The sequence below is a fragment of the Scyliorhinus torazame genome, chromosome 8, assembly GCF_047496885.1.
Source record: "Scyliorhinus torazame isolate Kashiwa2021f chromosome 8, sScyTor2.1, whole genome shotgun sequence".
NCBI classification, from domain to species: domain Eukaryota; kingdom Metazoa; phylum Chordata; class Chondrichthyes; order Carcharhiniformes; family Scyliorhinidae; genus Scyliorhinus; species Scyliorhinus torazame.
In genome coordinates, this window is record NC_092714.1 from 63,500,316 (window position 1) to 63,522,354 (window position 22,039).

The 22,039-nt window shown below is 46.9% G+C and overlaps 1 protein-coding gene across 1 annotated transcript in view; it reads right to left on the minus strand.

Annotated features, from left to right (window-relative positions):
- spag17 (sperm associated antigen 17) overlaps nt 1–22,039 on the minus strand; it is a 382,475-nt gene that overhangs the window by 18,493 nt on the left and 341,943 nt on the right. Inside the window, exons 50-51 of the mRNA XM_072513741.1 lie at nt 21,514–21,574; nt 5,319–5,463 (exon numbers count right to left, since the gene is read on the minus strand). Coding sequence (XP_072369842.1) covers nt 5,319–5,463; nt 21,514–21,574 — 206 coding nt within the window. The remainder of the gene's footprint in view (nt 1–5,318; nt 5,464–21,513; nt 21,575–22,039) is intronic.

Sequence of the window (22,039 nt, forward strand, 5' to 3'; positions counted from 1 at the left end):
GTGAGAAGAAGGCTACAGGCCTGCCCGATTGGTTGAGGGTGGCCGCCAGAGCTACGTTGGACACGTCGCTCTCGACTTGGAAGGGAAGGGATTCATTGATTGCATGCATCGTGGCCTTTGCGATGTCTGCCTTTATGCGGCTGAAGGCCTGGCGGGCCTCTGCCGACAGGAGGAAAACCGAGGATTGGATTAGTGGGAGGGCCTTGTCTGCATAATTGGGGACCCACTGGGCGTAATATGAAAAAAATCGCAGGCAGCGTTTCAGGGCCTTGGAGCAGTGGGAGAGGGGAAACTCTATGAGGGGGCGCATGCGTTCGGGATCTGGGCCTATGACTCCATCATGCACTAAGTAGCCGAGGATGGCTAGACGGTCGGTGCTGAACACGCATTTGTCCTTGTTGTAGGTTAAGTTAAGGGTTTTTGCGGTATGGAGGAATTTGCGGAGGTTGGTGTCGTGGTCCTGCTGGTCGTGGCTAGAGATGGTGATGTTGTCGAAGTACGGAAACATGGCCCACAAACCGTACCGGTAAACCATTCGGTCCATCTCCCGTTGGAAGATCGAGACTCCATTTGTGACACCGAAGGGAACCCTTAGGAAGTGGTAGAGCCGCCCATCTGCTTCGAATGCAGTGTACTTGCGGTCGCCCGGGCGGGTGGGGAGCTGGTGGTAGGCGGATTTGAGGTCCACTGTGGAAAAGAGCTTGTATTGTGCAATCTGATTGACCAAATCAGATATGCGGGGGAGAGGGTACACCTCGAGCTGCGTATACCTGTTGATGGTCTGACTATAATCGATGACCATCCTGTGCTTCTCCCCGGTCTTTACAACCACTACTTGAGCTCTCCAGGGGCTGTTGCCAGCCTTGATAATACCTTCCTTCAGTAGCTGCTGGACTTCCGACCTAATGAAGGTCCGGTCCTGGGCACTGTACCTTCTGCTCCTGGTGGCAATGTGTTTGCAATCCGGGGTGAGGTTCGCAAAAAGAGAAGGCGACCTTGAGGGTCGCAAGGCTGCAGTCAGTGAGGGGGGTATAGGGCCGCCGAATTTAAAATTAAGCTCTGGAGGTTGCATTGGAAGTCCAATCCCAGGAGCGTGGCAGCGCAGAGGTGAGGGAGGACGTAGAGTTGGAAATTTTTAAATTCTCTTCCCTGGACTGTGAGGTTCGCTACGCAGAACCCCTTGATCTCTACAGAGTGAAACCTGAAGGCCAGGGAAATTCTTTGGTTAACTGGGTGTATGGGAAGACAACAGCGCCTTACCATGTTGGGGTGTATGAAGTTCTCTGTGCTCCCGGAGTCGATCAAGCAGGATGTTTTGCGCCCGTTGATGAGCATGGTCGTCGTTGTGGTCGAGAGCGTTTGGGGCCGAGACTGGTCCAGGGTCACCGAGGCGAGTCGTGGGAAAAGTTGAAGATTTTCCTGGGGCGGTGTGCGGTCATCCGAATCAGGGTCCTGAGACTCCAGCCAAGATGGCGGCGGCCACGGGTCGCACATGGCTGGGGGTGGCCAAGATGGCGGGGCCCACGCATCGCACGTGGTCCCTGGGGAACAAGATGGCGGCGCCCGGGGCCCGCACGTGGCTCGGGGAAAAGAAGATGGCGGCGCCCGCGACCCGCACGTGGCCCTTGGAGAGAGTTGTGGTGGCGGTCCCGGTTCGTCCCCACAGACAGCAGCGACCGTCCGGGCCTGGCATACCGCCATGGAATGGCCCTTTTTGCCACAACCTTTGCAGGTGGAGGAACGGGCAGGGCAGCGCTGCCGGGGGTGCTTGGCTTGTCCGCAAAAATAACAGCAGGGCCCCCGGGGTTGCCTGGTAGCCGCGCGGCACAAGCTTGTGGGGGGATGGGAGATGCATCGGGGTCGGCCGCGGGTGGGTTCCACGCTGCCCAAGGGGCTGCCGCGTGGTCGGGGACGTCCGCGTGGGCGTTTCGAGAGGCCACATCCAGGGAGCTAGCAAGGGCCCGTGCCTCCTTGAGGCCATGTGTCGCTTTCTCCAGCAGCTGCTGACGGATTTGGGAGGACAGCATACCTGCAACGACTGCGTCCCGGATTAAATGTTCTGTGTGGTCACTGGCTGAAACTTGCGGGCAGTCACAGTTCCTACCTAGTACCAGGAGCGCGGTAGAATTCATCCAGCGATTCTCCCGGGATTTGTCGCCTTGTCGCTAGCAGATATCGGGCGTAAACCTGGTTTACTGGGCGAATGTAGTGTCCTTTCAACCTTGAAATCGTCCGCATCCTCGATGAGGGTGTAGATCTCTGGGCTCACCCTCGAGTGGAGAACTTGCATCTTCTGGTCCTCCGTGGGTGCAGTCGTGGCCATCCTGAGGTACCCGTTGAAGCACGCCAGCCAGTGTTTGAATGTTGCCGCTGAGTTTGCCGCTGGGGGCTGAGTTGCAGCCACTCCGGCTTGATTCGGAGCTCCATTCTTTAAAATCTAGTCCAATAAATTGATGCTTGATCAATGACTCCAGAAGCGAGATTGGATGACAATTGAAGGCTTTATTGTACTAGATGTTTCCCCCAGCAGCGCAGGTACAGAATGCAGCTGCTAGGGTTTCACAGACTCTTATACTCCGCCTTACTGGGCGGAACCAGCAGGCAGGCTTCACCAATGATCTTCCTGTCTCAAGTACCTCCCACACCAATAATCTTACAGCCTCAACCTAGGTACCGTAATACCCCTAATACTCACTACCACACCCCCATACCACCCTCACCATCATGCCAACACTACCCTCACCCCCACCCACACCCTACACCACCCCCACACCCCCACTCCACCCCTCCCTCCCCCTCCCCCCCAGCCCGTGGTCTAACCATGCATCCTGTCTTGTGTCTTGCAGGACCTGCTGGAGATGGGGCAGTCCTCGGCCCCAGTCAGTGCCACAGCCGGAACCCCCTCATGAGCTGAGCAGTGATGAGGAGAGCAGCCCGGACACCAGCCCTCCACCCCAGACTCAGGACATCCCGGAGCCCGGGTTGGTGAATGACATAGATTTCCCGTCACAGCTATCTCCAACACCCTCCACCATCCCAGAGACACTCACCTCGGTTGGGCATGCTGGTGAAGAGGTTCCTGAGATACTAGCTGATGCCCGCCTCACAGTTGATCCGGTACAGCAGGTGGAGGTAGGAGCACCCGAGGGTGTGGGCAGTCGGACGGCAGGCCAGCCTCAGGAATTAGCTGCCATCCAGAAGAGTCTCGGGCTTATGGAACAGACAGTTCCAGCTATAGTCGAGATGCAGTCGCAGAGCCAGGGATTACATGAGGGGTTGTCGGCGGGCATCCATCACCTGCAGGTGCAGTTGGAGGAGTCCAACCACAGGAGACGGTGCCGACAATGTGTGCCACCCAGACCAACACCGCATGGGTGGTGTCCGTGGTGGAGGCATTGGGGGGCGACGGTTTTGGCTATGGATCAGCATGTCCAAGGCCTGGGGCATTCTGTGCAGGTGCTGCCTGAGGCCCAGGGCAGGTTTGCCATCTCACAAGCAGCCATGTGCCAGAGCCACTTGGAAATCCCAGCAGTGCTCCTGAGCGTGGCCGAGTCACAGCAGGCCATGGCTAGGAATGTCTCCGGCATTGCCCAGGCGCTGGCCAACATGGCGCAAACACAGAGGGAGGTGGTCCAGTCCCAAAGGGAGAAGACGCAGTCACTAGCTGATGTGACACAGATCCAGAAGGTGGTGGCACAGTCGCAGTGTGATGTGGCGCAGTCCCAGACGGAGATGGTCCACTCCCTGTGCTCCACAGCCACGAGTGTGTGGACCTTGGCCGAGACCAGAGCGGGCCACAAGGATTGGCAGTCCCAGGCGGTGGGGGAGGCTCAGGGGATAGCTCCACTCGGACCCCCATCCCATGGAGTAGCCCGGGCCATCGGACACCCCGAGGGAGGAGGAGGTGATGGGGCCCGTGCCGGTGACTCCCACAGCACCTTGGACTCCCCGCCCCTCCTGTCCCTGGCACATCTGGTGGGCAGCAGGCAGAACAGGGTGGCACCACGCCACCCAGGACACCCGAGCAGCAGCCTAGCCCATCCAGGCCCTGTACTGGAACAGCTGGGATAGGGGAATGGCTAGTTCTGGAGCATATTCTCAGTACTACTGGTGGACTGTTATCAGGCCCTTGGGCTTTCCTGTATTCAGTGCTTTCAAACACTTCTTGATATCATGTGCAGTAAATTGAATTGGCTGAAGACTGCATCTATGATCGTGGGGATCTTAAGAGGAGGCCAAGATGGATGGGCGGCATGATGGCATAGTGGTTACCACTGCTGCCTCACAGCGCTAGGGACCCATGTTCGCTTCCGGCCTTTGGTGTCTGTGTGGAGTTTGCACTTTTTCCCGGTGTCTGCGTGGGTTTCCTCTGGGTGGTCCGGTTTCCTCCCACAGTCCAAAGGCCATGCTAAATTGCCCCTTAATGTTCAGGGATGTGTAGGTTCGGTTATAGGAATAGCGTGGGGAAATGGGCTTGGATGGAGTACTCTTTCAGAGGGTCAGTGCAGACTCGATGGGCTGAATGGCCTTCTTCTGCATTGTAGAGATTCTATGATCCATTTCGCACTTCTGGATGAAGATGGTTACAAATACTTCAGCATTGTTTTTGCGCGATGTGCTGGGCTCCCCCAACATCGAGGAAGTGGATGTTGTAGACCTCCTTCCCCCATTTGTTGTCTAATTGACCACCATCTTTTATGACAGTAGGGGGCCATACTGTAGAGCTTTGATTCGATCCGTTAATTGTGGGTGGAACATAAATGCTGGCATTGACTGGTTAGGCTGAGAGGCCTATTTCAGTTCCGGTTTGATGTTACACTGTTTGATTACATGCCTAGAGACTATCTTTCACTTCATTGTTATTTGCATTTGTTAACCCTTCCTCCTGTGTAGCTGGCACAAAGGCTGAAGATTCACATCCATTTTGATTTTCCTTTTATGTAGCTACTTACATTTATACTTCTGCTGCCAACCAAATTTTCCATATTTTCCACTTGGTTAAAGAAATGGATATAACTTTGTTTCAGGAAAAGCACTTATACCTTTTTGAAACAAAAGTTTGTGACCCCTATCTGATACTGTTAAGTATTTTGAAATTCTCTTTTTATTCAAGATATCCTAGCTGGAAAAACAAAAGGTTTATTTGCCAAAGATTGTGTTTGCTCAGCCAATGGATTCTATGTGTTAGTAATGCTGAAAGATCTATCAACACAGTTTTTACCCTATCTCTTCTCTCAAAATTAAGACCTTTTAGGAACTTAAGTTGTCCATCAAGCCTATCCTAGGAAAATAATGACAGTGAAATTTGAAAAAGATATTTGCAATAATGGGGAGGAACATTTCTTCTGCTTCAGTCTGGATTTCAAGGTGATGACAAAGGTACCCTGCTCCTTCAGTACTTTCCAACCCAATCGCAATGGCATAAAGCTCTATTTCCAACTCAGTCGCCAACCCTGCTGCCACCTGCAGGAAAGAAAGAGTTTAGCTGGTCGGGATCAGGTCTTTGGAACATTTCTTTCACCATTGCAACAGCAGGCCGGTTTTAGATTAAATGAATACAGAGTGAGACGCACTGTGAATCCATTTAAACATATGTAGCAATGTTTCCTTTGTTGAAGTAAAGTAAATTATTTTCGATATTGTAAAGCAAAATGAGTAAGTTTCAGCAAACAATCCATTAATCAACAAACCTCTGTGTAAAGAAATTTCCCTCAACAAGTCTTCTGACTGATTAATTATTTTAAAATGATGCCTACTCACCACTGATCTCCCAAATAGAGGAACTAGCCTTTGTTCCCTATCCACAATTAAAACACTTCATAATGTTGAAAAGCTCTTTGCTTTCTCTGTTCTTGTAGAAATCTCTGCTGATACTCATAGACTCCCATGTCTGGTATCATTTAGTTCTAACGTGCTTTCTATAATGGGACATTAAATACTGTACACAGTATCCTAATTGTGACCTAACCAATGTTTCGTATGAATGTATTTTTATTTCTTTACTCTTGTATTGTACGTATAAAACTCCAAATCCTATTGACTTTTTTATGGTTCTAGCTACATGCATTTGTACTTTCAATATTTGAACCCTCGGTCTTCCTTTTTAAAAAAAATATTTTTATTGGTTTTATATTTATACATTGTGCCCTTCTCCAGTATCATCACAATATACTACAAAATAGTTTCAATAAATAAAGTGGGTATACAGGAAGGAAAACAAACTAAAGGAAACATATTTACACAGCAAATGAAGCAGCATACACTCATAAGTATTCAAAGTATTCAAAGGTAATCTATGTACATGTGTGGGGGGGTCCTGTATTTGGGTCCCTGGTGGTCAGTTGCCACAACAGCAATATTTTGGTTGTGTACCTGCCACCTTCTGATACTAGAACAGAGGGACGTGTTTGGAGACCGCCTTGGCATTACTGTTGTGGTTGTGTGCGTACCAACTGTTTGTTCCCTTGGGTGGCGCTGCCGATCACCAGCCAAACAGGAGTCATTGGCAGGCGAAAAGGAGGCAAAGGCAAGGACATATGCCTCTCGCCCCATAAAGAGCTCTGGTTGTTCTGATACCCAGACCAGCACTAATGGGCATGGCTCCACCCACCCCCACAACCTTGGACATGGCGTCAGGTTTCTTCGACAAGCCTGGGGGCAAAACTAGAACATGTGGGTGTGGTTGGTTGGGGCTCCTTGGCATAATTCACATTTGTCCTCCACCTCCGGGAAGAACCCACTCATGCGTGTTCTGGTTAAGTGTGCCCTGTGCACTACCTTCAGTTGCGTTAGGCTCAGTCTTGTGCATGAGGAGGTGGAGTTTGCACTGTGCAGTGCTTTGATCCAGAGTCCTTCCCCTTTCTCCATGCCCAACCCCTCCTCCTTTTTCTCCTATGTCTCATCAAGAGGTATGTGAACCTCTTCTAGTATCCATCCATACATATCAGCACAGTTACCGTCCCCTAGTTCACCCACGGCCAGAGGTCTGCCCAGCAATGAGTGTCCCGGTTTCTGGAGGAACGTCATCATCTCTTTTCAAAGGAAGTTTCTAATTTGTTTAGCTTGTTCCCTTTCGGAAGTTGGAGCTTTTCCGTGAGTTCCACTGGGGTTATTGCTCTGTCGACTACGTACAGGTCTGCTACAGTCAGTGTCCCCTGTCCCCCTTTGAAGGAGATGTCCATTGCCACAAGGATGAATCTGTGATTTTTGCAGGTGGGGGCCATGTTGGACATTGCGATCAGACCAAAATATTGTCATAGTTGGTTTCACGTCTTCAGCGTGGCCACTACCACTTGTCTTTTTGTGTGTTTGAGCTGGGAGGGATTGGAGTACCCCCCCCCCCCCCCCCCCCCACCACCCACAAATGCCATGATTAGTTTAGCGATTAGTTTTGTTGAGTGAAGGCGGCCTTGGGGATGACGATCAGGAAAGATCTGAACAGGAAGAGAAACGTGGGAAGCACGTTCATTTTGATCGCCTGCATTCTCCCCGCCAGGGAGAGCGGGAGTGAGTCCCATCTCTGCAGGACCCTCTTTACCCCTCCACCAGTGTCGACAGGTTTCATCTATGGATCTGTGTCCAGTCGTGAGCTATTTGGATCCCCAGATATCGGAATTTGGTCTGGGCAGCCTAAACAGCAACTCCCCCAGCTCTGGTCCATGTTTTTTAAAATGGGGACCAGGCAGAGGGAATTTGTGAGGGTGTACAGGTACATATAAGCTCCGAGGGGAGTGGGACATGCCTGTGTGTAGCCCTGGCACTGCCCAATGGTACTGCACCCCAGCTCTGTTCCCTGACACTGCCCTGGGCACCCTGCATTACCCCCTAGTGCCTAGGGAAGTGGCTGGGCCCCCCTCTGAGGAGTCCCATTGGGAGGGGGTTTCCCGTATGCATTTGGTGAGGGTCTCCATGTGCATGTATGAAGGGAGATTCCTGTTTTTTCTATTGGAGATCTGGGCTCGTAGTCTCGGGATTCCCTGTGTTGCCAGCTTTTTCTGGCCCAACCCCACCAGTGGCACAGAGGGTCCACGCCTGCAGATTTTGTTCTGCACAGAGTGCTAGGTTATCTGATGAGGACGCCGGCTGTGCAGCCAGCGAGCAACATGCTGGCTTTTTTCACCCAGCCAGCACTCTTGTGCAGAAAATGGAAAATTCCGCCTATTTGTCCATCTCATCTCAGGAACAATATGGGCTTCTTCCTGTGGAAGTTTCACCCTTGACATCATTGAAAGACCACAACGCGATGCACCATCTGAGGCATGCAAAGCGATCCCAGACCGTTTGTAAATTACGTTAATCATTTTTGGAGGATTTAATTACCACACTATGGCTTTCATGGAATCAAAAGAAAACATTTTCTTTGAACAAGTTGTGCCTTGTGGAGATCTCAGGTGCAACAGTATGGTGATTTGCCTTACGAAGGGTGCGTTGGGCTGGACGTGGGTCACCAATACTGCATTGACAGACATACTGAGTGGAATTTTCCAAAAAAATGACAGTGTCGTTGTCTGACTGAAAACAGGCAAGTTTCACTCCAGAAGCACAGCCGAGTTTTCAGACCAGATTTACTGTCACATAGTGCACAGGAAATCTGGGGTGTAGTTAGTGCCGTCACTCTGGCAGGTTAAGGCCTGATAGAGCCGTGGGCTAACCTTAACCCGCCAACCACAGTCCACCCCCTGGCCACCTCTCACCAGTTTCCCCAGCCCTAGCAGAAGCTGCCCACGGCCAGCGGCACAAATCCCAGCTGAGTGTGGCGGCGCTGAACACTGTCCGCAGCTAGTACGCAGGTTTCCCGACCGCTGTTGCCCGTGCCGTCGGGAACTCGCCCCATTGGGGGCAGTGCATCGTGTGTGGGCTAGCCGATGATGTGCCAACGGTGTTGAAACGGCCAGCAGCGTGTGTCACGATGATGCCGATTTGGAGGGAGTGGAGCATGGCGGACAGGCGTCAAACCGGCACCGGTCCCGATTACGGCGTCGGAATCCATTCTCCGCCCAATCCCGATCACGATTTTGGCGTCGGTCTAAGGAGAATCCAGTCCAATCTTTGACTCTCACATTTTTTATTTTTACATTGAACTACATTGCACTCATTAAATGTTCATTGCTCTCCTACTTTTGTTAATTATTTGCCTGCTTCATTTCCTGGAATTAAGTCAAGCAATGTTTGAGAACGGAGAATGGATTGGCAAAGGATGCTAAATTGCCCTTAGCATCCAAAAAGGTAAGATGGGATTATGGGTTTAGGGTGGAGGTGTGGGCTTAAGGGGGTACAGATGGAGACTCGATGGGCCGAATGGCCTCCTTCTGCACTGTAAATTCTCTGAAATGTACATTTCTTTGTTGGACTAGAACTATCTGATCTAGGAAGTTGTCCAGCATGCATTCTTCAAAGTATTCCTCACTTTGTCCATGGATTACTTTTATTTTAGTCTATCTTGGGACAGTTAAAGTCACACAAAATAATTTCCTTTCCATTCTTGTATAATGTAGATTGTCCGACCAGAGGAGGGGCAATATTGGATTTAGTACTGGGTATTGAGCCAGGGCAAGTGATAGATTTGTTAGTGGGGGAGCATTTTGGAGATAGTGACCACAATTCTGTGACTTTCACTTTAGTAATGGAGAGGGATAGGTACGTGCAACAGGGCAAGGTTTGCAATTGGGGGAAGGGTAAATACGATGTTGTCAGACAAGAATTGAAGTGCATAAGTTGGGAACATAGGCTGGCAGGGAAGGACACAAGTGAAATGTGGAACAGGTGCTACGTGTCCTTGATATGTATGTCCCTGTCAGGCAGGGAAGAGATGGTCGAGTGAGGGAACTATGGTTGACAAGAGAGGTTGAATGTCTTGTTAAGAGGAAAAAGGTGACTTATGTAAGGCTGAGGAAACAATGTTCAGACAGGGCATTGGAGGGATACAAGATAGCCAGGAGGGAACTGAAGAAAGGGATTAGGAGAGCTAAGAGAGGGCATGAACAATCTTTGGCGGGTAGGATCAAGGAAAACCCCAAGGCCTTTTACACATATGTGAGAAATATGAGAATGACTAGAGCGAGGGTAGGTCCGATCATGGACAGTAGCGGGAGATTGTGTATTGAGTCTGAAGAGATAGGAGAGGTCTTGAACGAGTACTTTTCTTCTGTATTTACAAATGAGAGGGGCGATATTGTTGGAGAGGACAGTGTGAAACAGATTGGTAAGCTCGAGGAAATACTTGTTAGGAAGGAAGATGTGTTGGGCATTTTGAAAAACTTGAGGATAGACAAGTCCCCCGGGCCTGACGGGATATATCCAAGGATTCTATGGGAAGCAAGAGATGAAATTGCAGAGCCGTTGGCAATTATCTTTTCGTCCTCACTGTCAACAGGGGTGGTACCAGGGGATTGGAGAGTGGCGAATGTCGTGCCTCTGTTCAAAAAAGGGACTAGGGATAACCCTGGGAATTACAGGCCAGTTAGTCTTACTTCGGTGGTAGGCAAAGTAATGGAAAGGGTACTGAAGGATAGGATTTCTGAGCATCTGGAAAGACACTGCTTGATTAGGGATAGTCAGCACGGATTTGTGAGGGGTAGGTCTTGCCTTACAAATCTTATTGAATTCTTTGAGGAGGTGACCAAGCATGTGGATGAAGGTAAAGCAGTGGATGTAGTGTACATGGATTTTAGTAAGGCATTTGATAAAGTTCCCCATGGTAGGCTTATGCAGAAAGTAAGGAGGCATGGGGTAGTGGGAAATTTGGCCAGTTGGATAACGAACTGGCTAACCGATAGAAGTCAGAGAGTGGTGGTGGATGGCAAATATTCAGCCTGGAGCCCAGTTACCAGTGGCGTACCGCAGGGATCAGTTCTGGGTCCTCTGCTGTTTGTGATTTTCATTAATGACTTGGATGAGGGAGTTGAAGGGTGGGTCAGTAAATTTGCAGACGATACGAAGATTGGTGGAGTTGTGGATAGTAAGGAGGGCTGTTGTCAGCTGCAAAGAGACATAGATAGGATGCAGAGCTGGGCTGAGAAGTGGCAGATGGAGTTTAACCCTGAAAATTGTGAGGTTGTCCATTTTGGAAGGACAAATATGAATGTGGAATACAGGGTTAACGGTAGAGTTCTTGGCAATGTGGAGGGGCAGAGAGATCTTGGGGTCTACGTTCATACATCTTTGAAAGTTGCCACTCAAGTGGATAGAGCTGTGAAGAAGGCCTATGGTGTGCTCGCGTTCATTAACAGAGGGATTGAATTTAAGAGCCGTGAGGTGATGATGCAGCTGTACAAAACTTTGGTAAGGCCACATTTGGAGTATTGTGTACAGTTTTGGTCGCCTCATTTTAGGAAGGATGTGGAAGCTTTGGAAAAGGTGCAAAGAAGATTTACCAGGATGTTGCCTGGAATGGAGAGTAGGTCTTACGAGGAAAGGTTGAGGGTGCTAGGCCTTTTCTCATTAGAACGGAGAAGGATGAGGGGCGAGTTGATAGAGGTTTATAAGATGATCAGGGGAATAGATAGAGTAGACAGTCAGAGACTTTTTCCCTGGGTGGAACAAACCATTACAAGGGGACATAAATTTAAGGTGAAAGGTGGAAGATATAGGAGGGATATCAGAGGTAGGTTCTTTACCCAGAGAGTAGTGGGGGCATGGAATGCACTGCCTGTGGAAGTAGTTGAGTCGGGAACATTAGGGACCTTCAAGCAGCTATTGGATAGGTACATGGATTAAGGTAAAATGATATAGTGTAGATTTATTTGTTCTCAAGGGCAGCACGGTAGCATTGTGGATAGCACAATTGCTTCACAGCTCCAGGGTCCCAGGTTCGATTCCGGCTTGGGTCACTGTCTGTGCGGAGTCTGCACGTCCTCCCCGTGTCTGCGTGGGTTTCCTCCGGGTGCTCCGGTTTCCTCCCACAGTCCAAAGATGTGCGGGTTAGGTGAATTGGCCAATGATAAATTGCCCTTAATGTCCAAATTGCCCTTGGTGTTGGGTGGAGGTGTTGAGTTTGGGTAGGGTGCTCTTTCCAAGAGCCGGTGCAGACTCAAAGGGCCGAATGGCCTCCTTCTGCACTGTAAATTCAATGATAATCTATGATTAATCTAGGACAAAGGTTCGGCACAACATCGTGGGCCGAAGAGCCTGTTCTGTGCTGTATTTTCTATGTACTATGTACTATGTATATCTCTTAGAATTATTTGCAGCTCTCCACCTCCATAACATCATCATTGTTTTGTGGCCTGTATTGTACACCTCTTCCAAAATCTTCACTCTATTAATATGAGTTCCACCTCAATATAACCCTTCAGGGAATCACATTATTCTAATGCTGTGATAGAATCCTTCACTAACATTGTGGCCTATTCCGATTTTCTCTCCTCCCGATCAATTCTAAAATTTTTATACCCAGGAATATTGATGCCCCAGTCTAAAATCGTATCCGATTTGTACTTGACTAGTACAGCTACTAGTCATATCTCCCCATAGGCAAACCTTCAATTATTCAAATGCTTTGAGCATTCTCACACATACAAGTCAACCTTGATAGCAGGATAGAAATTAGTTATGTGCTTAGGATAGCAGTAAGTGAAATTTCATAACTGCGTCAGCAATTGTACAATAATATCAGCTCAGCAATTTTCATTCAATTTTGATCACATCTACAGGGCAACATGCAATAGGTGTATATAACAAAATATGTGATGAAATCTATGCTCAGTGAATCATGTAGCAATGATTTTCTTTTAATGAAGTTTTAACTAACACAGAAAACAGAAGCAAACAAGACTGGAATGAATTGTTAAGTGCAATACCTGAAAACAAAACTATTTGTTGATAAAGCTGAAGGCAAGGGTATGATTTTAAACAGTTTGTAAAAATGAGAAAGTACAAACAAAAGTGCCATAATTATTATGCAAGGAGGTGGCACTTGACCTGTACACCCTTGAAAAGATACAAACAAACACAAAGCAAAGAATAAGCAGAAGATAGCAAATATTTTGAGTGACAACTTCTCCTCATTATTATGATAACCTGGGTAATATTAATCATTTGGATATAAATGAGATGGAAGTGCTTGACAGGATGAAATAACTTAAAATCAATTCCCAGAGATAGATTAGAAATCTAAGAGTGCAGAACATGATTAGGGTAGACACTTGAGAGGCATTTCAGTTAAGCAAGAGAAAAATAGTTTAACTGTGAAATTAACTGGGACATTCTTTTTAGACTTAAGCAATGAAGCACCCACAAATATAAAGGAGAGCAGTGTTTAGATGGTGAAATCAGAACAGAATGTTTCAAAGACTGCTTGAAAATTCACATGTGAAATCCCCAATGAGGATTTTCCTCTAACCAGCAGCAAAATGGATTTTTGTATGTATGAGAGGAACAAATAAGACATTACAAGAAATTGTAAATTTTAGTTGTATTATAACTCCTAATTACAGATTCATTAACCTAATGTAGTCAAGACGGACTGACATGTGTAGCATGAGGGGACCGTTAAGGGGATTTCAATGATGATGTAGTTGTTAAAATGTGTAGCATGTTGTAAGCATGGGAAAACCATGGGCAGGATTCTCCATCCTGCAGCACATGTTTTCTGGTGCGGCGCGTCCCCACCGGCAGCCGGATCCTCCGTCCCAGCAGCTGTCCAATGGGGTTTTCCATTGTGGGCACCCGCGGAAATCCGCGGGTGTGAATGCGCTGCCGGTGAAGTGGAGGATCCCGCCAACAGAGAATCCACGCCAGAATTATTGTTTTTTTCAAAAATGGAAGGACAGTGCATTATCTGGACACTTGGATACTGACCAGGAGATTTTTTAACATAAAGAGGGTCATAAGCTCACCTTGGACCGGGAAAAAGCCTGCCTTCTTCCAAGAAATAACCTGACTTCCATGGCACTTGAGGAAGATCTGTTTGTTTGTTTGAACAGCAATCACTTTAATTTAAAGGTTAGTGATGTACTGGAAATCACATGGCTGAGCAAACCTTTTGAACCTGCTGGTTTTGAAGTCAGTCTTGTTGAGGAATAAGTTGAGAAAGGAATGCTACCCTACCATAATCTCTCTCTCTGCCTTGTCTGAAATTGTGTGTGGTTTTCAACCTGCCGCCAGAGAATTCTCATCTGAGTTGAACTTGTTTGCACCTGGACCTGCACGCTGACACAAGAAGAATTGATCCAGCCCTCTATTCTCCTCTATGTTGACGACCCATTGGTGTGAACTTCCAGATGTCGATCGTACCACCTTTACATAAAGGATTTCCAGATAGACAGTGTCGAGACCCTGTGAACCTCATCCTTTATTTTATAATGACTCCCTCTGCAGGGAAACCCTATCTGTTAGTTTTCTGTGTGTTTGTGTGTATGCACACTGGCGGAATTTTAAAGAAGAGATAGATAACCCTAACCTGACTTCCAGAGTACAATTGTGTGTAAACAAATTCTTGTGGCTTGTTAAAAATGTTTTGTTTTATCATAAATAATTGTCCTGAGAATAAACAATTGTTCTAAGTTTATTGAAAGAAGCCTGGTTAAAGTCTCTTTTATGATATTTTAGGCAGTTTTGGGTTTGGGCAGGGATTTGTGGAGTGGGTCTGGCTACTGTACCAGGCCCCGGTGGCAAATGTAACTAACCGAGTTCGGTCAGAATACTTTAGTCTTTGTCGAGGCACAAGGGAGGGATGCCCGCTCTCCCCATTACTGTTTGCCATGGTCATAGAACCCTTAGCAATGGCACTGAGAGCAGTGAATACCTGGAGGGTTATAGTGAAGGGGGGTGGGGGGGGGGGGCTGTTGGGGGTGGGGGGGGGGGGGGGGGTGTTGGAACACAGAGTCTCTCTCTATGCGGACGATTTGTTGCTTTATTTCACGGACCAGGTGGGGAGGATGACCAAAATCATGGAGGTATTAGGAGAATTTGGGCGATTTTCAGGCCATAAGTTAAATATGGGAAAAAGTGAGATGTTCGTGATTCAAGCACGGGGGCAGGAAAGGAGGCTGAAGGAGCTACCTTTTAAAGTGGTTGGTAAGAATTTTAGGTATCTGGGGATTCAAGTGGCCAAGGATTGGGGGCAGCTTCACAAGTTAAATTTGGGCAAAGCAGTGGATAAAATGAGACGGGATTTTTGTAGATGGGACATGCTCTCACTGACGCTGGCGGTGAGGGTTCAGACGGTGAAGATGATTGTCCTTCCGAGACTGCTTTTCCTTTTTCAGTGTCTCCCGATTTTTGTCCCAAACACTATTTCAGAAGAATGAATGTGGCGATAGCGAGGTTTATATGGGCGGGTAAAACTCCGAGAGTAAAGAGGACACTCCTGGAACGGGCCTGCGGAGAAGGGGGATTGGCTCTCCCGAGCTTTATTAACTATTGCTGGGCTGTCAACATATCGATGGTTAGGAAGTGGGTAGTGGGGGAGGGGTCGGTCTGAGAGCGGATGGAGGCAGCATCCTGCAAAGATACGAGTCTGGAGGCTTTACTGACGGCGCCCCTGTCGTTCTCGCCGGCTCGGTACTCCACAAGTCCTGTGGTGGTGGCAGCCCTGAGGGTGTGGGGGCAATGGAGGCAGCATATGAGACTGGAGGGGGCATCAGTGTGGTCACCGATCTGTGACAATCACCGGTTTCTCCCAGGGTGGGCTGGATGGGGGCTTTAAGGTATGGCAGCGGGCAGGGATTGAGAGGTTTGGGGATCTATTCATCCAGGTGGGCTTTCTGACCTTGGAGATATTAGAGGAGGAGTTTGAATTGCCAGGTGGGAACGGGTTTCGGTACCTTCAAGTGCGGGACTTTGTACGGAGACAGGTGCCAAGCTTTCCTCGCCTCCCCCTGAGGGGACTACAGGATAAAGTGCTGTCAAAAACAGGGGTTGGAGGTGGGAAGGTTTCGGACATATACAGGGAATTGTTAGAGTGGGCAGGGGCCCCTATCAGAGAGGTGAGGAGGAAGTGGGAAGAGGAGTTGGGAGCTGGAAACTGAACTGTGGGATAAAGCCTTGAAAAGGGTAAATGCATCCTTGTCCTGTGCTAGACTTATCTTGACTCAGTTCAAGGGAGTCCATAGTACCCACATGATGGTAGCTCGGATGAGTAGGTTCTTCGAGGAGGTGGAGGACAGATGTGGGCGGTGTGGGGGTAGCCCGGCCAACCACGTTCATATGTTTTGGGCATGTCCGAACTGAGGGAATTCTGGCAGGGATTTGCAGATGTTATGTCGGAAGTCCTGGAAGGTAGGGTAACTCCGAGTCCAGAATTAGCAATATATGGGGTGTCGGAACATCCGGGGCAAAGGGGGGGGAGGGAGGCCGATATTCTGGCCTTCTTCTCCCAGGTGGCCCGGGGACGGATCTTGCTGAGATGGAGGGACTCAGAGCCCCCGAAATCAGGAGTGTGGGTCAGCGATATGGTAGAGTTTCTCAGTCTGGAAAAAAATCAAGTTCACTCTAAGAGGATCAATACAGGGATTTGCCCGGGGTTGGCGGCCATTCATCGATTTCTTTAACAAAAACTGAACGTCAGCAGTAAGGGGGGTAAGGGAAATAGGTGGGGGGGGGGGGAGGAAAATAGGAGACATGGTAATGTTAAATAAGGACAGGGAATTTAATAAACGGGTAATTGGGGATAGGGCGGGAGAAATGGGGTATGTGGTCTATTGTTTGATGTTATTCTAGGGGCTATTTTGTGCATCGTCCCACGCGGTTGTTTTAGAAAGGTCAATATGTTAAATTGTGAAAATTACAAATCCTTCAATAAAAAAATTTCTAAAAAAAAAAGTCTCTTTTATTCTGGTTCCAAGTAGAGGAGGTAAACAATTGAATTGACCTGCAGAGTAGTGGGGCAAGATAATCTCACAAATTCACATTTGCTTCAGAACAAACAATCACATCAGCTTTCAAGGCAGATGACACACTAAATCGATACCACAAACACAGAAAAAAGTCCACGTCAGTCAACATCAGTGGTTCGACCATTCAAACACCTTGTGATGGCTTGTTGGTTACTTAAAAACAAGAACACTGACGACATTCACAAAGAAATTACAATATCAATATCGCCGTGTCAACAACAGAAAAAAACCTCAACTGAACTAATTCATAGCTTGGGCTCATACATTTTTAAATTAAGATTGGACTCATACATTTTTTTATTAAGATTGGACTCATAAATATTAATTGGCTTTATATAATAACCAATATCATCACCACTTGTACAGATGTACATATCATAATTAATCTAACTGTTCTGTGCAATTTTCTTGAACACTGCGCAGAAAATATGTAAAAGAAAAAAGGGAGGATGTAGTGATCTGCATATCTGTGTTTATATACAAGGGGTCAATGTAAATGCACTACAACTAAGCAATCACTCAAGGGAGCACAGGAGATGTATAAATACAGACAGACAGGAAGTCAGAGGTACTCTTCCCAGGAACGGCAGCTGGTGAGCAGGACACAGACAGGCAGCTCAGATGTAACATAGTATAAGAGCTGGACAGAGAATGAACTCGTACAAATAAAGCATCTACTTAAACTATAAGACTACGAGCTTTATTCAGACACAAGGAATAATACACAGGTTAGGTGGATTGGCAATGATAACTTGCCCTTAGTGACCAAAAAAGGTTAGGAGGGGTTATTGGGCTACGGGATAGGGTGGAAGTGAGGGCTTAAGTGGGTCGGTGCAGGCTTGATGGGCCGAATGGCCTCCTTCTGCACTGTATGTTCTATGTTAAACTGCGCATGCATGGCTTGCGCATGCGCAGAACGATCTGCGCCCAAAACTTATTTTTTTCAATTGCGCACATGCGGCTTGCGCATGATCAGAACGAGCTGAATCCAAAACGGCTGTTTTCAACTGCGCATGCGCGGCTCTGGTTTCCTGTGCATGTGCAGACCCAGAATTGCATCTTTTGTTCCCCGGGGCATTTAAAATGTGCTGAGACACCATTTTAACGTGGATTTTGGTGTTTTTTTCTTGGTAAAAGGTTAATGTTACTTTTTTCTTTCGACGTGCACTTTTCAATCGCGATTTCCAGCGTTAAACCTTTCTATTCTGGTAATGATTGTTTGAGTTTTGCATTACTCATTTCCTGTGCAATTTGGTCTCCAAGCATTGAATGTCTTAAAGCAGCATTGATACTGGTGTTGCAGTGATCTTCAAATTTTTTGAGTATTACTTCAAATTTGGGGTTGTCTTCACATTTCAAGTATTTAAAGCAGTTATAGATTTCTCTAGCTTCATGTCCTGCTAGCACAGCAGTGCTATTTTCATTTCTTATGAGGCTGTTCTCAAATCATTGGCTATGATATATATTTCGAACATTTGTTTAAAACTTTTCCATCTATGACTTGAATTACTGGTTGTTTTCAGCTGCAGTGGAGTTCCAACGAGTTTCATTGAATCAGCGAAGTCTCCCCACATCGAATGTCCGGTTCGGGTTTTCTTGTCATTTTGATCCTTCTGTGTCTGCATCTTGTGTAATCTTCTAGTAAGCATTCTGAAGTCCCCTGGTACCGTGTATTATTCCTTGTGTCTGAATAAAGCTTGTAGTCTTACAGTTGAAGTAGATGCTTTATTTGTATGAGTTCGTTTTCGCTCCAGCGCTTATACTATGTTATATCTGAGCTGCCTGTCTGTGTCCTGCTCACCTGCTGCCGTTCCTGAGAAGATTGCCTCTGACTTCCTGTCTGCCTGTATTTACACATCTCGCGTGCTCCCTCTAGTGATTGCTTAGTTGTAGTGAATTTACATTGACCCCTTGTATATATATATACACAGATATGCAGATGAAATGAAATGAAATGAAAATCACTTATTGTCACAAGTAGGCTTCAGATGAAGTTACTGTGAAAAGCCCCTAGTCGCCACATTCCGGCGCCTTTTTGGGGAGGCTGGTACGGGAATTGAACCGCGCTGCTGGCCTGCCTTGGTCTGCTTTCAAAGCCAGCGATTTAGCCCTGTGCTAAACAGCCCCTGATCACTACAACCTGCACGTCTTTGGACTGTGGGAGGAAACCGGAGCACACGGAGGAAACCCACGCAGACACGGGGAGAACTTGCATACTCCGCACAGACAGTGACCCAGCGGGGAATCGAACATGGGACTCTGGCGCTGTGAAGCCACAGTGCTATCCACATGTGCTACCGTACTGCCCTTAAATATATATCATGATTCAAATGAGTTGCATGATTAATATGTGTTAGGAGTATAACCTTTGTTTGGGAACTGAAAATTTAAAATGTAAGATAAATAAAAACTGCCGGGGTGAGATTTTCTGCCCCCCCCTCCCCCCCCCCCCCTCCCCCCGGGTGATTTCTGGTGATGGGTTGGCTTGCCATTGGCTGCCAGTGGGAATTGCAAGTCGCAACAATGTCTATGACAATTTACGTGGCTCGCCCATCCTGCCATCAGGGAACCTATTGTGGGGAGTTGCCTTTGCTGAGCGCAAAAAGATCTTTCTCCTGGGAGGGCCATAAAATTCTGCCTCTGGTTTGAGAAGCTGGTAAACAGGTCGAGAGTAATCAAAATTCTAAGGGTGGTCTATGTTTATTTAATAAAGTCAGAGTTGGGAGTGGGAAAACACTAAATAATGGCTGACCCTCTTGGCGGAGATGGAGTGTCTATAGCTGTGTCCATAAGGGGGTTAAATTATTTATGTTGTTTCCCAGAACAAAGGGACCTTTGGGAATTGGAGAGAATTAATTTAAATCTCAGTCTGGGACATCCCAGTTTGTCAAGTTGCTTTGCGGTTAGGTTGTACGTTTGCTTTGTTGGTTTTGGGTTTATCTGGATGTGATGTCTGCCAGAAGAAAGTGGTTAGTTGAAACCTAGGAGCAGCTTTGAGACAAACAGAGAGAAAGAACCTTCCTGTAGACTGGTAGCAGAGGGCAATCAGAAACCAAGAGTTTTTTCTGATTTGGAGTCAATAAGCAAGGAAACTGAAACCCATGCTTAAATTGGAGAGTCCACAACTGTGAGGAGTAAAAGGGGAGAGAGCAAGTCAGCTAGTGGATTCTAGTGGAAGGACGGCAAGAAATCGCACAACTCAGAGAATAGCAGGAATAACAAATGAAAACAGTGAATTCTTGAAAGCTGTGGCATACGTTGCTTTGGTCCCAGGAGAAGTGAAGTAACGCTAAAGATCCCGTAAAGTAGAGGGAGATGCTTGGGCGGAAATAAAAGTAAACAAGGAGTATGCTGTTGAGATTTTTTGGGTGTAACATACGTGTTTATAAAATAAAGTGTTAAATTAGTAGTGTTTGCATTGTTTAAATCTTGTACAGTGCAGGTTTTTGTTTAAAATGTGAAATGTTGTGGCATAACGCTTTCAATCAATAACTGTGAGTATGAATTGCTTTACTGGTGTCCACCAATGTCCCAACACTAGTTATATTGTAGAAGCAACCTTACCATCCATATTGCTGCATTTTAAGAAAAGGCCCACCACCACCTTCGCTGGGCCAACTATAGATAGGTAACAGGTTTGCCAGTGATATCTACATATTGAAAAAAAGTATAACACAAGCTAAATTGTATTATTTTCTGGCTATATCATAGCTGGTGGGCTGTGTCCAATCATGATCACTGAGCTCCAAAGAAGACACTCAAGAACTGGAGGCACTGGAGAGAAGAGCCAAAAAAATCCTAGTGTCAGAGGAATGGGGAAGCCCTGGGCAACCCAAACTCATTGGTCTTAAAAGGTGTCTGAGAAATGATGGAAGAACTAGGGGCAGGAATTTCCACACATCATGGTTCATGGCAGCGGAGGTGGTTCAACATTGGCCAGCAGCGGGATCTTTTGTTCCCACCGTTGTCAACAGAGTTTCCTGTTATATGCACCCTACAACCATGGGGAATCCCACTGTGGGGGGGGGGGGGTGTCACTGTCGGTAGCACCGGAGGATCCCAACAGCCTAGGTCTTTAAATTGTCAATGGAAGAGACATGGTGGATGTGGGGAGAATGCTTCATCTTGTGGCAGAACTAGGGACAATAAATGAAAGATAGTTACTGATAAATCCAATCGGGAAATAAGGAGAAAAGTCTTCACTCAGAGTAATTAGAAGTGGTTGAGGCAACCAGCTTCAAAAGGAAGCTAGAGGGGTATATGAGAAAAAGGGAGTAGAAAGATATGTTGAAAGGCTGAGACTAGTTTGATGGAATGGCAGAAAATTCATGTGCAATATAAACATTAGCACAGACCAGTTGAGTCTGTATATTTTGCTCGTAATTCTCTATAATAGATTGTATGGAACAAGGTAAATCCCAAAAGATATTTTGAAGTACATTGTAAGAGTAGAACAGGAAGACAGGTTTGAATGCAAAAGTGATATGCTGCAATGGGATTTGGGCATGAGAAAGGGGGACACACTTCATTGTAATGATCTAATGAAATACCAGCTGTATTAAAACAATTCCAACTGAAAGTATTAAGAGTTATTTGACCTAATAAACTGTTTTAAAAAAGATGTTAAACAATGATTACTGTACTATGTTATTTCAGTTTAAATGGAATGATTACTTACTGGTCCTGGCTTAAACCACACTCTGAGTCCAGTGCTGGGTGGAGGCTGCTTCACTCGAAATCTAAACAAAAATGATAATTTGTACTGAAGATTCACTGTATACCACTTAGAGTATCCCATTGTGGAAGATGGAGAAGTATAATCATTCCTACAGAAATCGGGAAGAATATTTAGCAAACAGGGAGAATATTTTTATTAGGTTTTAAGATGTATACTCAGTTCACTGTCCCCAACCACTCCTCTGAGTAGATCTTGCATCCCTCAGGACTGAATTGTGCGTCACTGTCCATTATTTAGTTTACCAAAAAGAAATCGATCAGACAACTGCTGGCTTTCCTCTGGATGACTGGCATGATTCATGGTGTCTTCGGGAAATGGACAAGTGTGCATTTCATCAGTTGATGTTATAACTGGACAGAAGATCCCAGAATGGAACCTCACTTTAAATGACCCGTAACCTTTGCTTTTTTTTCATCAAATGTGGAGGAACAGAGTCACAGTTCCACTAATTAGTTTTATCAACAAA